Here is an 18,544-nt window from a genome sequence, read left to right on the forward strand (position 1 = left end):
CTCACTATGGCCTGATCACAGGAGAGGTCCCAGAGGAATACTTGTCTGGGTTGAACACATCTGCTGCTGTGACCATGGGGAACAGGAGTGACAGCATGGTTGTATGTGGTATGCAGTTACACAAAACTGCACGAGAACTGGTACACGAGACAACTTGTTACAAAGCAGAGGTGGCTGGAGACCAAATACCAAAATCAATGGGCTTTTTGCTCTTGTACAAGACCTACTGAGCACCAGGGTCTCACTCTCCTTGATGCCTCAGGATTTCTGTCCTCTGTGACTTCATTTGCCTCTTGAGATCACAGCCTCCCAAACTGGGGAGGAACTGTAAGGGACACCACTGCATTACAAATTGCTGTGTGGAACAAGGAAATAATGCAAAGCTCCCCGCAGTAAAATCCCTACACCAAGACAAAAACCTTCACCAGATATGATAAACATCTTAACTGTAGGGCAGGGAGAAAGCACAGCCAGAGCTCAGGACCATTGCTGCAAAGAAGACATCAAGAAGGCCATTAGTCACAGCTCAAGCTAGCTGTGCTAGTCACCAAGCATTGTGCAGAACTGAGGTCCTTTTAACATGAGTAGCAAATAAGGTTTGCAAAAATGTATTCAGTATGTACATCATGTCTTCTCTGGCTTTCCAAATTAATCTCTCACACTCACTGTGGATGAAATCAGTATTCCTTATACTAAGGAGGCACTTCATAGTTGATTAAGGAGTCAGTAGAAGATAAGTATCTGGAAAATTAGTCATTTATATTTAACCACTGCAAGCAGTCTTCCTTCTTTAAAGGAAATACTATTTTCAGAAAACTTAAGTCTATCTGTCCATTTTTCTCTATCTAGACCTGATACGCACAGTAATAAATCTGCGTACCTGCCAAGCACTTTATCATATAGAGTGTGGTTTAACAAAAAAACCAATCAGTGCAGGGCAATTACATGTAACTACCTGCAGTCCAATAGATTTATATCCTGCTTTCTCCTGCATAAGAGAAATGCAAGGGAGGGAGAGCTATTTAACAGCCAACTTGTTTTGGCCATCAGCAAGAGTTATTCTGAAATAAAGTAGAAGTGTCTAAAATGGCAGTATGAGAAATTACAGTCTGGTTTCTAAAGAAATGTGCTTTATATGTTCACAAACGTCACAGTATTGAGACAGAATCCCTCCAAGGATAAAATATAAGCTTCTTTCTTTTGTCTCCAAAAGGTAAATGAAATAAGGGAACAGTTAAAAATAACAGCTTTTCGTACATTTTTCCAGGCACTGATAAAACTAATTACCAGTGCTTTTGTGTACAAACAGAAGGCTTCTCCCTCATTGTAGAAGAAAAGCTCATCTTGACACCAACTGTTCCTGCAGATGCCTCCAATAAAGAAAAGGTACGGAAAAAACTTGAAAATTTATGACTAGCTTGGAATCTGACAGTTTGGTAGAAACCTGACCCATCACATTTTTGCTTAAGTTTGACAGAGCACCAGGTGCCCTTTTGTAAAAGCCACCTGGGACCAGTAATGAGCAATCTGAAGTCACTTACTGTCAAAACAGTGAAGAGTTCCTCTACATACACTCTCTCAGTTTCTATAAGCTCATTTATGACATGGCTAAAATAAAGAAAAAAAAAGGATATTATTTTTATGTCTGTAAAAACCCACAGGTGATCAATGTGGTTCAAGAAGCCCAAAACATAGTGCGATCTCATGAACAACCAAAAAAGAGATGATAAAAGAAGTCACCTACGTCAGGTCAGAGGAACACATGGATAGGGACGAGGACTGGCCAGAAATAATCATCATTTTGAGTGATGTAAACTGGGTGAAAGCTTACCCTTTTAGTATATCTAAGTTGTCGTCACTGTCTGAAATAAAAGACTGCAAGGAATTCCGTTTTTCCTGATAGTCGTGCATTACTTCAATCTGGAAGAGAAATGGGATGCACTGGGAAGAGGTGCAAGGATGTCACTGCAGAGGCAGGAGGAGCCTGGTCCCTGATGTTGGCACAGGAACACTTTGGGGAAGGATGAAATATGCTTGCTTTTAAGAAATCCTGCATGACAGAAAACTTTAAAAGGGCATATAATGGGTAGCCAAATATTCCCAGAAATTACCCTGCTTCTTAAAATCTGAAAATACCGGTAACAATTCATTAGTGCAGAGACCAGAGAACAATTTCCACATGGGAAATATCTGTAGATGAGGAGTTTTCCTAATAGACATCACTGTTATGCAAAGAACAAGTTCATGGAATAATACACAGAAAATTAATATCTCTGACTTGGAAAAATTATCCAGGGTAGATCTCAGATGCTGGACTAATCCAACCAAATCACAGGCATACGAAAAGGTAAATATCACTAATTTTTTTAAAAAAAACAAAACCAACAAACCAAAAAACTACCTTCAAATACAAAGTCAAACTACAATCAATTTTCAGAAGGGTTTCAGTTGGGATCTTAGTGTATAAAACTCATTCAGATTTCACTTATAGTTTTTACCTTGCGAGAACTTGGAGTTTTTCTTGATGTTTTCTTCCCAGGGAGAGAGAGATCAAATGAAAATTTCAAACTGGAATTAAAATCCACACCTGGGGGAAAAAAAAAACCAAACAACAAACTTAATTATGTAATATACATCTATAGTGAAGGAGATGGTTCCGACAGAATCTAAGTCACAGAGAAAAATGGGATACATTTTAAGAATGAAACAACAATACTGAATACCAAGTAACAGAAGTCACACAGATGGTCATAAAGGCCATAAAGTAAAAAGTCATCCAAAAAAACAAAATGTCCGTTAAGTGAACACCAAAATCAAAACCTAAAAAAGTCTGTGAAGCCTATGTAAATGATAGAAAAAAATAACATCAAATAAACTACCAAAAGGAACATCACCTACTGGGATACTGTTTTAAAGTCTTTTATGAACATAGGGCAAGACACTCAGCTGGTATAAACTGTTTCTCCACCTTGCAAGAATTTACCTATAATGTCAGTATATGGTTACAAGTTGTAATACTTTGGGTTACAGAGGTAAATTGAAAGCTTAAAAATAAAACATCAATCTCTCCAACAAGCTATATGGCATCTTCCAAATACTTCTTGCTCCTGAATTGTCACTGTGACAATTCTTCATCAAAAGGGTCTTTTCCCCATACCATGAATGGCAATAATTCATTTCTTCAGCATCGCACTGGCTCCAGCATCAGCAACAGCTCCACGTGCCAGGCTGCAGCCCCAGCGGCTGCACCAAATTCTGAGATGGATCAAAAAATAAACACTATCTGACGTACAATATTCAACTTATTTACAAAGGGAAAAAGGAGGCCAACAAAGTAAAAAAATAAAATAAAATTAAAGAAAAAAATCACACCAGCAGGGCCTTAAACCTCCACCTGTAAAAATGCCGACGGAGGAAGGACAGAGATCTGGGTGCTGGGGAGCAGATCAGAGGCATGCCTGGAGTGTGACCCATTAAGGACAGGAAAACACAAAAGAAATGAGGACTTGACATTGGTCGTACTGGGAGACTCCCACATGGGTAGGAAATTAGATGGGAGATGGTCACCGGGTGCAGCTGAGTATTTTGTTGCAAGAGTAACTTTACTCCAGCACTCAGGCTCCACTGCAGCCTGCTGTACTGCTTCCACACATCTTGCTACATGTTATGGCTCAGAATAGGATAGGTTTACTCTTTCTCCCCCCAAAAAAAAGTGGTTTTAAAATTAGAAACACACTTATCAGACAGGCTTCAAATCCAGGGCAAAGATGAAAGAGAAAGCGTCTGTCCTCAGACAGACAAAGAAGTGGTGTGGGGGAACAAAAGAAAGAAAGAAAATGAGGACAAAAGTAATGTGCTTGGAGGTGGTTTGGTTTCAATTCACATCACAAATCCCATCCACCTCAAAGCACTGTTGGCATAGCCCAGCATGCATCTTTGACACCACACATCACGCCAGCAGGCCTCCAGCATTTTGATGTTTTGTGTCAAACAGAGGCATTATTAAAGAGCCCTCTTGGCACGATCTATCCAAAGAAGAGCCTTTTGTCTTTCTCCACGTGCTGCCTACGCTCATTTCAACACACTTGATCATCACTTTCAGGAAGAGGATTAATGGGGGATACCTATGCTTTGCACACAACTGAGGGGCTCTGCTGGAAAAACATGCATCTCATAAAGGCATTAAATAAGTCCAGATTGATGATGGTCTCACAACATCCCACGGAGGTGGCCACACATTTACCCCTACTCTTTAAGTCAGTAATTCCTCCTTAGTGCTTTCCTGTTTCTAAACAGCCAGAAAAGTTACATTGTGTAAAATGGGCAATATTCTAGTTTAACAGCTCAGAGGTTTTTCTTCTGATTGACGGAAAGGGTTCAGAGGACAGCATGGTCTAGAGAAGGTGGCATCAGCTTGGCAGGAGGAAATTTGGGGTTTATTTGCTGCACTGGCCTGCATCTTGAGTAGCTTAATTCCCCTCACTGCATCGAGCTTCATTCCTGTCCCTCCACCAGCTTGACTATTTACGTTAGTCATCCCTTGAACTGAAGCCACTTTTACTGTTTGTATGACACTTGCTACAGTTCACCACAACCAATATTAATTAATTCATCATAAAAATTTAGTGTTAAAACACAAATGTTTAATTGCTTCATGCAGTCAGGTGACTGAAATTAATACTACCACGTAACTCAGCATGTCCCTGGTTTAAAATACACAGATGTTACTTGGGAATACTTTTTAATTCTGATACAGACAGGGCTGCCAAGGATGAAAGTTTTAATGTTATAATTTAAAGCTAACACTGTGCCACATCCCATGACCAACATCAAGGCAGAACATTCAGTGACCTCAGTTCAACCAGAATTTCCTTCATGGGCATTAATTATTCCACAATTGGGATTTAAGGAAGACATCCTCAAAGAATAAAAGGGAGTTAAGCATCCAGCTTCTTGTTTCTGTTCATGAGATCTGAGCTCCTCGTTTCTCCAAGCTCCTTTGCAAATGTCCGTCTAACTTTATGTCAGCTCCAGCTCAAGACAGCTATGGAGACTGTCACAGAGAATAGGTATGCTAATATATTTATAAAGCTTCCCCTTTTTCCCCTGTAGTACTAATTCACCAGTTTTCAGCCCAGTAGGATGCCAGTAAAGCAGAACTGGAAGTATGTGCTGTTTACAGCTGTCTTTTTTCACCAAGTAGGAATTGAAAACAAATACCAAGCAAACAGCCCCATTCTTCAGGCAGGTATGAGATGCTAGGCACAAAAACTGGAAATATAATAAATAATTTCATATACATTTCACATTATACAAAAACTCTGTATCGGTCAGTATGGCTTAATTGGTTTCCCAAAACCATATTTAGCCATACTCTTCTTGCCTCAAAGGAAAATTATCATCTGAAAATACCATGAACGTAAAATATTTTACCATGTTTAGGAGAGAATAATGGTGATTTTGATCTTGGTGGGTTTTCTGGCCGAGGGGCTACTAATTGGATGGGTCGCACGTGTTTATCCAACAGCTTCTTGAAGCAAGACTGCCGATTCTCAAACATGCTTCGAACATTTTCAAGCTTGACCTGCACTGACTGTATCTGGCACTGTAGAGAGTGAAAAAGACTTCCATGATCAAATAACCACCATTATTTTGCACTTTGACCCAAAACAGAGGACTATAAGGCTGACAACACAGCAACATAGACCAGTCTTGCTTTTTACTTGTATAACAAGAAACTTGAGGTGTTGCTTACTTTCAATTCAGATGTTAAGACCGACTCAAAATTGTAGTGGAGGTCTTGGGGATCATAGTTTAAGTAGGCTGAAGAGCTTTCAAGGAACCTTTCTATGTCCTGGAGAGCTTTCTGAGCACCTTCTTTAGACTGGCACTTATCCATCTGCTGGTTGGCGAGCAGGTAGGCACCTTGGTCACAGCACTGCAGAGCCTGGTAACAGCACAGGGAGTGAGACCATCAGTGGCACCCCTACTGAATCAAGGTTCCTATCAGGAATATCTTTTACTGGATCTATATTTTCAACACGGAGCTAACTAGTATTCCCAAAGAGCTCAGCAGCTATTGCATGTTGATTAGGAAGTAGAAAGGTCGTATTTTTTTCTGGAGGGCAACTGTAGTCCTCAAAACACCCAGCCAAGTTGTGCTCCCACTTGTAACTGGATAAAACCAGTGGACTAACTGACCCAGAAGCACTATTTAGTGCATAGCTGAACCAAATGATAAGCAGATCTTTATCCAACTCAGAAAGCTGAAGGAGGCACTACAGAGTTTACAGTGAGACAGGTGGGTTTCTTGAGATAAATGCCTGGCTGAATGCAGACCTGAACTGTGAGGAATGATTTACACAAATGCATTCATGGTTTAAAAAAAATAAGGATTTTAACACGCACAGGTAATAGCTGAACTCCAGGCTTGGGTCCAGGGGGCACTCACATGCTGTGGTGTGCACAGGCATGAGAAGATGCTGCAGTCAAGGACAGAGGACCCGCAGTGCTGTGAATGGAGAGACCATGCAGAGCAAGGCCACAGTGCACCCCAGCAGAGCTCATGGGCTAGACCACCAGCACCAACTGGCAAGGAGCCCAGGAGAGGACACTGCCCTGCAGCTGAGAGGCTGCCGAGGAATCATCCATCCCCACAGACCAGTGCAATGTTGAAGTGGAGCACACAGAGAGAAAAAAAAGTTCCCTAGTTCTCCGAAGCAGTGAAATGGAACAGGGTCAAACTTCATTGCTCCTTTTAATGGCCTTAAGCACATTACAACCATGTGCCTTCTGGCCTAATTAGTGTGAATTTCCCTAAATGAATATTTGATGCTGATTAAGATATCAAAAAGCATTGGAGCCACATGACTCCACTTCCATGCTAACACACAGCAGCTGTGCCTATCTACCAATCTGTCACCTTATTTTACAGTCAGTTATGCTCAGTCTTAATAAATTGCCAGGAAAAAAGGGCTGGAGTCTATCTGAAAGCATTACCTCCACTGCACTGGGTATGAAAACCTCAAAAGTCAGTTAAAATATGGATACAGCATGAAAGCATGACCAACAGCAGCAGCTGAACTTTGGTGTCCTGAATTGCCCTCTGGAGATGCCCACCTCTTTCTGCTGAATATTCACAGCACCTGCAGATATCCATTTGCTGACTTAGCCAGCCAAGTGAGGGGTGAAGCACTCCTCCAGCCTCTGAGGAACATTTTCCTACCATAAACTGCTGAAGCAGAGCAGCAGATTTCAGATCTTAGGATCACAGAATGGTCTGTGTGGAAGGGACCTTAAAGATCATCCAGTCCAACCCCCTGCCATGGGCAGGGACACCTCCCACCACACCAGGCTGCTCAAAGTCCCGTCCAACCTGGCCTTGAACACTTCCAGGGAGGGAACATCCACAGTTTCCCTGGGCAACCTGTGCCAGTGTCTCATCACCCTCACAGTAAAGCATTTCTTCCTAATATCCAATCTCAATCTACCCCTTTCCAGTTTAGAGCCACTACTCCTTGTCCTATCACTACATGCCCTTGTAAAACGTCCCTCACCAGCTCTCTTGCAAGCCCCCTTCAGATACTGGAAGGCCAGTCTCTCCAGGTCTCCCTGTAGCCTTCTCTTCTCAGATGCTTCCAGCTAAGAAGAGAGAGGCTAACCCCATGGAGAAGCTAACTATCTACTTCTCAGGGCACTGTGTCTCTGAACTCTACCTGCTGAAGGCGGGTATGAAGATCCAAGGTCTTCTGCAGTCGCATCTGCTTCCTTTTGATCTCATCAGACATGACATCGGAATGGTGCCGCAGTTCATTGCATTGCTGGCAGATTAAGTTGAGTGCATAGTGATGATTTGCTGCTAGCTGGTGTCCATGTAGTATCACCACCTGAGCCTTCCCTATCAGGTCCTTCAAGGAAAGGAAGAGAACGGATTGCACACACTGAAATAATACCAAAATACCAACATATAACAGCATGCATTTTCTTATCTTACCAGATTTCAGGTACACATGGAGATGGCTGCCATTAGGAGTAGCCAGAATGGGTGAATTACACAGGATAAAATGGCACCTATCATCTGGGAAAAAAAACTTTTGCTATCCAAAAAGAGGATGAAGAAGAAAACAGTTTTTCACCAAACTAGAAACAATGTGAATGCCTGCTTGACAACGTATTGCTGCCATCTCCAGGAACTAAAAAAAATGCAGCTGATGTCCAGTGCTCATAAGCATGACACTGTGCTCATAAGCATGAAAGGGAATTTAAGCAGGTTTACAGCAAAAACAAACCAGGCCCTTTGCACCAAAGCTTGATGCAAAAAGCATGCTATCTTGTCTGCACATCTTGGTCAGTATAATCTTCTCCAGGGTTGCCTTTCTGCTAGGACTTCTTCCCTGTTGCACCCCGTCTGCCCGGCCTTTTGTTCTTCCTCCCTCTCTCCATGCACTTCTTTGAAATAGCCAAAAAGCCTTAGACCTTCCCCCTAGCATTCTTATTTTCAAAGAAGACACCGACTAGTTGTGTCCAGATCATCCAGGATTTCTTCACTGACCCTGGTCCACTTGCCAAGCATATCCCTTTACAGAAGTCGCATCCTCAGCTGGGCTTCCGTGAATCATCTCTCTTCACTCTTCTCTCTACTACATCTCTTAGTCTTCATCCATATGTTATGTTCAAATCACAGACACATCAAGATAGCAACTTTTTTGCCTCTCCATGTGCCCGGTAACAAGTCTCTGCCTATTAGCACCGCTAAAGCACTTAACATACAAATAATTCTTCTTCCAGCTCATTAACTCCCACGCCTCCCCTATGTTCAGACATTTATCTGATCTGGATTTTCATGGTGGCTTAGCAATTTTCTTTTAACTGTGATAATTAAATACCCTGTTCCTGGTTTTCAGAGTGATCACAGCATTGCTGCGCAGAGCTAAGACATGAAATCAATCCTTTTGTGCAGCCACTTACCAACAAATTACACCAGAACCAGGGAATTTCAGAAAACACAAACACAGAATGTGCCTCCTGTGTTTCATTAGTGCCTCTTCCTATGAAATATTCTCTCACCTGAGCCATACCATCAAAATGACCCAAGTTCTTGAGCCTCTGTTTTACTTGGGAGACACTGTCGCCAGTATCGGGCAGCTCCGCTTGCTGATTCATTAAAAATTCAATAGCATTCTTGACCTAGACACAAAGAAGACGACTGCTGAAAAAAGATACAACGCATGGGCAGAAAATCATTCTCAGACTAAAATGAATCACACTGTAGCTAAGACTGCTAAATCCAATAATAAAACTAATTTCCAAAAACTAATTTCTAAATCCAAAGATGCTTCTATCAGCAAAATTTATGTGACTTCAGGGCAGTGATACCTAAATTAGCTCTGAATAAGGAAGAACAGTGGTCTCCCCAAGCTGGCTAGCCCTGAAAAAGCACAAAATCTTCACTCCTCTCCCCTCCTTTTCATTTCCAACTCTTCCTTCTGCCAGCAGAAGTGCATGTGATCATACCTCTTGAAAACTTTGCTCAAATTTCCACAGTTGTAAATATTGCTCCATTTTTAATTGATGTTTTTCCCAGAAGCCATCAAAAGCAGTCTCCATCTCATGCAGCTGACCAAGCAACCTTAAGCACAGAAGAAGGACAGGATTGGAACAATTCGCAGAGGACAAGCAGAGATGGACAAGCCCCAGAGATCACCCGTTAGTCTCCTGGACCCAAGCTCTCAGAATAGGTCAACAGACACATACATTTGACTTGTGAAGATCTCAGAGAGAACTTTAATGAAATCATCACTGCAGACAACGGCACCTATCTGAAGCCGTTGCTGCTATCTCCATTTATCCGACTAATACCTGGTAGCCTGGCATGGGAGAACCCTGTACATGCTCCACAGCCTCATCAGTGGGGGAAAAAACAAAGCAGGTCAAAGTCATTTGGTAGAAATCAATTCGATAGGTCTGGAGCAAAACTCTGGCACCTCTGTCTGTTTGAAAGGTGATCTAAACAACACATCTACACTTAAATAACTTGACTGTTTCCACTCAAAAATCAAGCAAATTAGGAACATGGTGCACTCACCGATTCACAGTCTCCCAGTCCCCAGGCCTCTCGTGGTGTTGGTCCTGACCGCATTCCCCGGAGTCAGGCTCTTCAAAACTGCTCAAAAGCAAGTTCCCCTCTTTTGTGACTGCTAAAATATCTTCCTGTATAATGCAAAATATTTCTGATTCAGGCAACTTTCTGTGAGCACTTGCAATGTAAACTCCACTTAAGGAAAATTTAACCCCCTGATGTGTTCGTTAGCATCAGCTGAGATGCTCTGTGCTGTGTTGAGCTCACCCCCAAAGCAAACAGGTGCACTTAGCCAATTACTTTCAGAAAAAAAGAGACCAAACACAGAAGTGAGAAGGAAGGAGAAAACATGTGGCTGATGAACCGAGCTGGAAGAAGCCTCAAAGGAGAGAGCTGTGCATGTCTCCACTGGAGAAGAAAAAGCCCATCCTAGGAGATGGCCAGATTTCTATTGCATGAGAAACAATGGCAAAACGACTTCAGGGAGAAGATTCAAAAAGCACAAACTTGCTTTAACATCTGCCTGCCCCAGATAGCTCACAGCAACCTAAATGCAACAGCACCTTCAGGGCAGCACCCCAGTCACAGGAGAACATGGCTGCAGGAGCTTCTCCTCTCCCACACACAGTGTCCACGGCCAGTTTGCATCCCTATCACTAAAACATCACAGAAGATGACCGCAAGGCAACATCTCCATCTCCTTTTGATACTAGCACATCCAGGACACTCAAAAGGGAAGAGGAATTATGCAGCATGCTTTAGACCACAGGTGGCTATTATTTCATCCTCTTACATCTCACCCTCCAGAGCCCCGCATTGCCCCTTTAATTCAAAGCCTTTCATTACATGTACAACAAAGTAGCCCAACAGGTGTTAACTTGATTTTTTCCTATTCAGTATGCCAAAGAGGTTAATTTCTTAGTTACTCTGTTTAATTAATTTCTGTCATTTTTTCATTGTGGTTGCAACCAGCTTCTGTTCAGTGTCACAGCCACATAAACTATTCTGATCAACTCATTATTTGAATTCAGAAATCAGCTGTACCAGTCTCAGGGCTGTCATGAGAGATATAAGAATCACATGTCTTTCTGTCACCACAATCTGTGCAGTTTTTCATCTGCTTTCATCTTCCATGGTCTTAGAAGGAACAAAACAAAAAAGACAATGGACTTCATTTCAGTCAAAAGCCAATGAGTGGTTTTGATATTTTAAATTAATAGATGAGGCATTAAAAGCAACAGATGCCTTGTACTGAGTACAGCTGTGCTTTATATGCAAATGAAAACACGTAACGTGTTTTATTTCTCCATGGAAGAAAGATTGTATCAGTGACTGCTTTATATACAGGACTACATTGTGTAACCAACATTTGCCCCCTACACTTTGGCTATAGTGCTAAGAATGAAGTTTAAGGTAGTAGGTAATATTGCAATACACATAGCTGCTGTTTTATACAACTCTTTTCATTTTCAAAAAAGTAAATAAAGGACAGTATCTATAATGATACTTTCCATATATACACATACATTTATGCCTACATGAAGTACACTCTGGACGTCATTTTGCGTATTTCTTACAGGCAGCCTTATGGGAACTCACTGTCACATGAATGACAAGTGATTATAGATGAAAATAGATACACTTCTTTGACTTATGTAAACGAATCATGTTATAAAGCAAAGGAGCTCATTCTTCAGCCACACAGCATGACTATTAACATAGGAATCGTTTCTGAAGTAAGGGTTGGGGATAGGCCTATGCTGTTCCCAGAAAGATACAGGAGCAGCAAAGACCACAGCTTGATATAGCAGCACTGGCTGCACTAAAGCTTCTACTACCTCCTATAATAATAACTATCACAAATAGTTGAAAAAATATCTTAAAATATTGAAGAAACAAATGTTATTTAAGACAAAACATGAAGGCTCATGAAGACAGGGATCACAACACAACTGCTCTGTACGATGTGCTTGCACAAAATCTTCACCTTAGATGCTCTCTGGCACAGTGCCTTTAAGTTCCCCCGGGGAAACTGCACCAGGCAGAGGCACCTGGGGACAAATCATCCCTCCAGACCTGCTGATGATCTTTATGTGCGGCTTCCTCCAGCCATGCAGTTGAAGCAGATGGAACCCCACCAGGGCCATGAATGCACAGGTGATGAAGCCTCCTGCTCGCCCTCCTGCCAGCCAGACATGCAAACCCATACGGAGAGCAAGCTACAGCCACCAAATTCTGCAGCCAGTAAGGAGGTGGCAGTTGAGACAGTTTGCTGGATGCTGGCAGGGTAATTTGCTTGAGCGGATGGCAAATGTAAGGGTAACATACAGAAATAGTCGTGTTGTGTTTTAATTTGTCTGTCAACACATACACATGCATGGGAGGGAAGGAGGAGTTGGGACCAACAGGCAGTCAATGCCCAGAAATCCCATCTTGCTGTGCAAACAGGGGCTGGAAACACACGGCGGAGTTGCTGACAAGACATACCTTGAGCTGGCAGTACTTCTCCGTGCGCAGGGCCAGGATGCGCTCAATTGAATACATGTCATCCGGTAGCTCAGTCTCTGCCAGCTCTGTGCCAAAGGACTGTAACATCTGTGCAATTTCCTTCACGGTTAGTGCAAAACTCTCGATTGCCTGGTGGGAGATGATAATTGTAATCAGCTTGGGATTCAGGGTATTCCTACAGCTCATTAAGAGTAGGTGAAGCACCAAGGCTGAGATCTGAAGGGCAGCCCAACGGCTTGCTCTGAGAGAGGTATGTGGGAAGTCCACTGCAGACAGAGCTGATGTGTGCTGTGGTGCATAAGCTAGTGGCCACCAACATGTGGCCAGGTGGCTTTTAGTGCAGTTTGAATCCACAACAGGGACTTAAATAAGAATAGTATTGGGTAGAGATACCTCAGGCTTTGTTTTCTCCTGCCCGTTTTTGTGCACTCTGACATTACTTTTTCTCTAACACGCTGGAGGTTTATAGCAGAAGTCACCAGAGGATCCATCTTGCAAATTCCTGTAATTCCTCTTCTATTATTCTTCTCCTCTGGTTAACACACATGGGAACCACCTCCAGGCAGCAGGGCTTTCAGGACGTATTTGGGTTCTTGGTGTTGGAAGATTTCAGCTTTGCAAGCCCAAATGTCAGGTTACAAGGCAGTCTGGCATCACAGCCACGTCATCCACAGCTTCACCGATAGGACAAGGGAGGGAGCTAAGCAGCATGCGCAGGACAAACTGGAGACAGTGGTATGGAAACTAGTGCTGCTGTTACCTGCTCAGCACATCACAGAAGGCCACTGGGAGCTCTGGATGCCAGATGGCTCTCATACCACAGGGTGAGGTGGGGCTCTCCCAGCCCCACTCTTTGCTCTGATCCTCCCACCACTTGCAGCCCAGACTGCACCCAGACCAGTGAGGAGCTGCCAGTCTCCTGCTTAACTGGTAACAAAAAGCAGAGAATACAGCCTTGCTGAGGCTTGAAACCTTGTCCCCAGGACGACAGACGAACAGCTCCAGCTCTGCTCTTGGGAAGGGGGTAATAAACTCACATGTAACTGATTGCATTTATATATTTTTTAAACAGCATATATTTTCCATGGAAATTTCAGCAAATGTTTCATGAGCATATTACAAGAGCATTTTGAAAGAGTTCGGGTTTTTTTATGGATGCTTATCAACCATATGTAGCTATGGTCTAGAAGCTCCTCTTTATCTTTGATTAACTCTAACATTTTTGTCATTCATTTTGTCATTTTTGTCTCCTAGTGTGAGAGCTATGCCATTTACTGCTTTAACCCATTGTGCAAAAGAACAAAACTAAGAACCAAAAACTTTTAAAAAGTCATGATTTTGGCAGTGCATCAGTGTAAACTGGCACAAAGTTAATGCAATAAGCAATAGTTTGAGTTATTCCAGCTACAATATCTTGTCCTTTTGTCTTTATACAGAGCTCCACATCTGCTGGTATGGATGATGTTGCAGAACCAGAGGCACTAGCACGTCTGGTACATTTTTCATTAGTGCTTTGATATGTTGGAAAACTGGGAATCCAATCTGCCATTAACCTGGGAGACAAAGTCCCAGTGAAAAGTAAGGGTGTACAGGAAGCATAGAAATACATGGCAAGGCACAGCTCAGGGAATTAAATGCCTGATTCCTGGCAATATTAAAGGGAAATTCTTGCAAACAGAAAAAAGAAAAGAACATTTTCTGAATTCTCTGCATTCAGTCAGTATGCAGAGAGCAGCCTCATTGCCATGGTTCCGAAACCACATTTGTGATATTAATCACATGAAGCAACCATTATTAAAAAGAAAACCAAACCTATTTTGTATCTACCATTAAGGGAATTTTAATAAAGGCTTCAGAAGACAGATCTTTTAGAAGCAGTTTCAAAAGGTCCTTGAGGGAGTTAATAATCCAGTTCCCTTACAAACCCATCAAGAGCCTAACGCCACCTGACTCTTTTATAAATCTGATGGATCAAAGGTAGTTGGCTTCAGGGATCACTTTCAGCTACCCATTGCTCATTGCCTTACAGAAAACCTCCCTTGATCAAACCCAAACACCCCAAGAGCCCAGCGCTGAGACCTGGTACGTACAGTCCTGAAGATGACCCACTCGCTGTGGCAGTACTCCAGGGTGCCTCCAAACTCCGGGGTTAATTGCTGCTCATCAATGTACGTCAGCAGGTCACTAACTGAGCTCAGCATAACGACCTACACACAAGGCAACACCATTAGCCAACTAATCACAGCTAATCACTTGATCACAGCTTCTACCCAAGTCATACACACATCAAGTCTACAAATGTTTTATATATCTAAAAATTGGGTTTCCTCTAAATACTGGTCTACAGCATGGCTTGCTTCTTATGCTTATGGCTTAACATGGCTTTTAGTTGATGCATTTGACCATTTTTGACCTGACCCTGATGTCCCAGGTGCTTTCTTCCTTAAATGCAAAGCACCATGAGATGCTACAGTGTCTGACTGCAGAACAGAGCTAAAAGCAAACATAATACAGGTTTTTTGCAAGGGATGACCAGTAATCTGGAAATAAAATATACATTTCAATGTGTCATGAAGCATTGGCCAATTTCATATAAATATATATTCATGAGTTTTTGTGTGTCTTGATCTGCCCTGTGATAAGCTATGAATTTTCAAAACTGTGCAAATGGCAACAATTTTAGAGTAAAAAATGCAATTTGTCAAAATCATATTATTTCCCAAAGGAAAACATTGGTTTGTTTTGTGGATTTGTAACTTTGTCAACCTTAGATTCCATAAATGTACTTTTCCTCTCTTAATTATTCTCATTATGCCCTATAATCAAGGTGGCTTTGTAAGTCTTTAGAAGTCTGACTTGAGAATATAAAACCATTTCACTTGCTATTTTAGAGACAAATACCAACATCATACTGGTACAGAGTTTACACTAAGATGAAAATGGTGATTATCAGTGGAATTCATAGCAAAGGCTTCCTTAGACATGTCTTTTTACTTTTCAGACATTAAGCAAATTCCTGAGCATTATTTTATCCCCCACTGCATGCTTGTACCGGTAACTTGAGTAGAAAATCCTCCTGACTGAACCGAAATCCAATGTCAGTGAAGGTGCGCTGGAAAAACCCTGTGGGACGAAGAACCATCACTAAGTGCAGGTTCCCTGGGAAAGATGCCTGCAAGGAAACAGAGATGAGATTCAACCTGAAGATGTGGCAGATCCAAAACTGGCTTTCAAATGCCTTGAAAAGAGGATAAATTATTACGATCTTAGTATTTCTTTCTGATTGCCCTGATAGCTTTTTGTTATTTTCATAACAGGAGGGAGACATTGTAGAATGGTTTAGAGACACATGACGTAACTGTGGGAAGACTGTACAGTCCCACTTCCCTTTGGAACAGGCAGGAGTTCAGCCATGCGCCTTGGAGGGCCACTAATTATAAACTTTAATACTATATATTGTGTGCAGCATTGTAACATGGGGAGTGAAATTACAACTTCACAGGGAACATTGAAGGGAATGACTGACAGACTGGGGAAACAAAATTTATTGCCAAACTCACTAATCATTCTATAACTGCATCAAGTATACCCTTCTTGTCCCTGGTAATTACCAGGCAACATTTAATCTGTGGCAAGAATTTGGAATTTCCTGTCTATGCTGCTAGAGCCTTTTTACAAGCATATGGTTGGCAGGTGCACTTTAAAATAGATTTGTGCAAAGGGTACTTGAAAAAGAATTTTTAAGAAAGTAGGAGTCGTATCATTAAATTATGGCTAAGTGCATCATGCACAGAATTGAGTTAATTAAGACATATGATTTTCTCCGAGATCCTGCCAGGCCAGGTTATATTTTGCCACATATTCCTCCTTATACTAACCTCCAAAAAAGATAACAGAGGTATCTATACCAAGGGTGACAGTAATGAACATGTTTAGGTAGTTAGAACTGCAGGGCACTTAATCTATGCCTTCAAAACCAAGAACACTCTCATAAACATGCATTAGCGTGGTTCAAAAAAGTAATGATTTACAGTTGAGATCTGACATCCATTAACTGCATTGTAACTCGGTTGCTATGTTTTCTTGCATAGGAAAGATCAGGTTCTGGGTTCCATTGTCCACAGTTCCGCTTATAAATGGACAGTGACTTCTAGGATCAAATAAATCACATAAATTCAGTATGTTGATCTGCCATTATTTTAAGTAGAGCAGAATAAAAATAAAGAAATTAATATGAATGAAGTGCCAAATCCATACCCTCTGGAGGTCAACAAGAATGGTGCCAGGGACAAAGATCTTGCATTAGAAACAAGAGCAAACCATTCAATAATGGAGAAGTTTGTGCTGGCTCCAGGCCCTGGGCGCTATGTTTACACAGCACCTGGTTAGCACACAAAATATCTGAAACGGCTCCAGCCCCAGGCACACAGCAATGGCTACAGCCATGGGAGACCCAAGGAGCCAACTTCAATCCTCATCAAACCTGCAGATGGGCCTAAGGTCTAAACTTGGCCATGGAGTCACCAGACCTTCGCAGCATTGAGACAGGTCTTGCCCAAGAAAGTGTGGGTGAGAGACTGCAGGAGATCCAGGTTCAGCACCCTGCTTCAATGCCTGTTTAATTATCTCTACAAGTTAGATCAGCTCTCCTGCAAGACAACCACAGGCAGGCACTCCAACAGCCCAGCTCCTAGATGCAGCTCTGAAGAGAAGCCCATCTCAGAGACCTTGCTCAGGTCAGGAATTTTAACTTGAGCTTCTCATATTGCTAGAAAGAAAACCATTCACAGCCTACTGGATACCTCCAAGGAGCTTGAGTGGTTCTTCACTTTGAGATTGAGAAGAATCTCTGCCTCAAATACAGAAAACCTTTACCAAGGAAAGCACCACCAGAACTGGCACAGGCGTGTAGACTCTTTGAATTAACTGAAAATTTAGAGCATTAATATTTCACTGGAAAGTCTCTGGCAAGCTCAACACTCATCCTCCGGTGCTTCCCAGAGAAACTGGTTCTCTCTTCCACCTTACGGTGTTGGCTGTCCATTGGACTGTAAACGCTGCTACTGCTCCTTCCAGGCATGTTGGCTGACCTGGCTGGACCCTGACACTCTTCATGCTCCAGCACGTCCCATGGCACTAGGACATCCCAGGAAGAGAACCATTGGTCTGAGTTCGTGGCAATACTGCAGTACCTGCAGAGCTGTGAGGCCATCATGTGTCATTCCCTCACACCCACCCTCATGTCCCTGTTTGCCTCATTTTACAACCTGGTGATTTACCAGTGGGCATTTCTCTGCAGACAAGATGACAGTAGCAAATCCCAAAGATGTTTCAAAGATATCACCAAAGACCCACTATGAGCTGCAAAGCCCAAAGGACGGGATGTTTTTGCTCCAAGACGGGCCCTGCACCCCTGGCATTTACGGCCCAAATGCACTTGCACCAAAGCCTTGTGTGGACAGTGGTCTTACAGTGCTTTAAAACTGCATCAGCCAAGCTCTTTAAAGTCCTTCTGCATGGTTATAAGTCTATCATAGGTGAATACAAAGGTGAAGTCCCACAGAGTTTGGGGAAAGTCACTGTTTCCAGCTCAGAAAACCAACAGTGCCTTCAGGTCTCTGAACTTTAGGCTCTTACCTTGACCTCCCCCTTGAAAAATGCTTCAGCAATATCTTCGTGAAGAGCAATCAGCCAGAGATGCATCCTCCCATGGTCTTATCTCACTATCCCCCTCCATCCCCAGTCCTCTTTAACCCTGTTTGGCACTTCACGCAGAGACTAGTCTGCTTTGTCCTCTCCTACTACTTCAAGTCCTTTTTGACATGTACCCTTCATGCACAGAGCAGACCCCCTCAGAGGAAAAGCCCAGGTCTTCAAACTGTATCGCTCAGTGAGAAGCTGCAGACTTTGAATGTCTTCTCCTATGAGCCACTGGGCAGGAAACCCACAGCTCCAGGA

General features: G+C 42.5%; 1 protein-coding gene across 1 annotated transcript in view; it reads right to left on the bottom strand.

Annotated features, from left to right (window-relative positions):
• Window positions 1-18,289, bottom strand: part of MCF2 (MCF.2 cell line derived transforming sequence) — a 34,641-nt gene extending 16,352 nt beyond the window's left edge. Inside the window, exons 1-13 of the mRNA XM_010194931.1 lie at window positions 18,224-18,289; window positions 15,639-15,824; window positions 14,677-14,793; window positions 12,566-12,715; window positions 10,085-10,209; window positions 9,514-9,628; window positions 9,067-9,186; window positions 7,716-7,907; window positions 5,756-5,947; window positions 5,434-5,605; window positions 2,499-2,587; window positions 1,832-1,920; window positions 1,542-1,608 (exon numbers count right to left, since the gene is read on the bottom strand). Coding sequence (XP_010193233.1) covers window positions 1,542-1,608; window positions 1,832-1,920; window positions 2,499-2,587; window positions 5,434-5,605; window positions 5,756-5,947; window positions 7,716-7,907; window positions 9,067-9,186; window positions 9,514-9,628; window positions 10,085-10,209; window positions 12,566-12,715; window positions 14,677-14,793; window positions 15,639-15,824; window positions 18,224-18,289 — 1,680 coding nt within the window. The remainder of the gene's footprint in view (window positions 1-1,541; window positions 1,609-1,831; window positions 1,921-2,498; window positions 2,588-5,433; window positions 5,606-5,755; window positions 5,948-7,715; window positions 7,908-9,066; window positions 9,187-9,513; window positions 9,629-10,084; window positions 10,210-12,565; window positions 12,716-14,676; window positions 14,794-15,638; window positions 15,825-18,223) is intronic.
• Between the last annotated feature and the right edge of the window lie 255 nt (window positions 18,290-18,544).

The sequence above is a fragment of the Mesitornis unicolor genome, unplaced genomic scaffold (assembly GCF_000695765.1).
Source record: "Mesitornis unicolor isolate BGI_N332 unplaced genomic scaffold, ASM69576v1 scaffold30271, whole genome shotgun sequence".
Lineage (NCBI taxonomy): Eukaryota > Metazoa > Chordata > Aves > Mesitornithiformes > Mesitornithidae > Mesitornis > Mesitornis unicolor.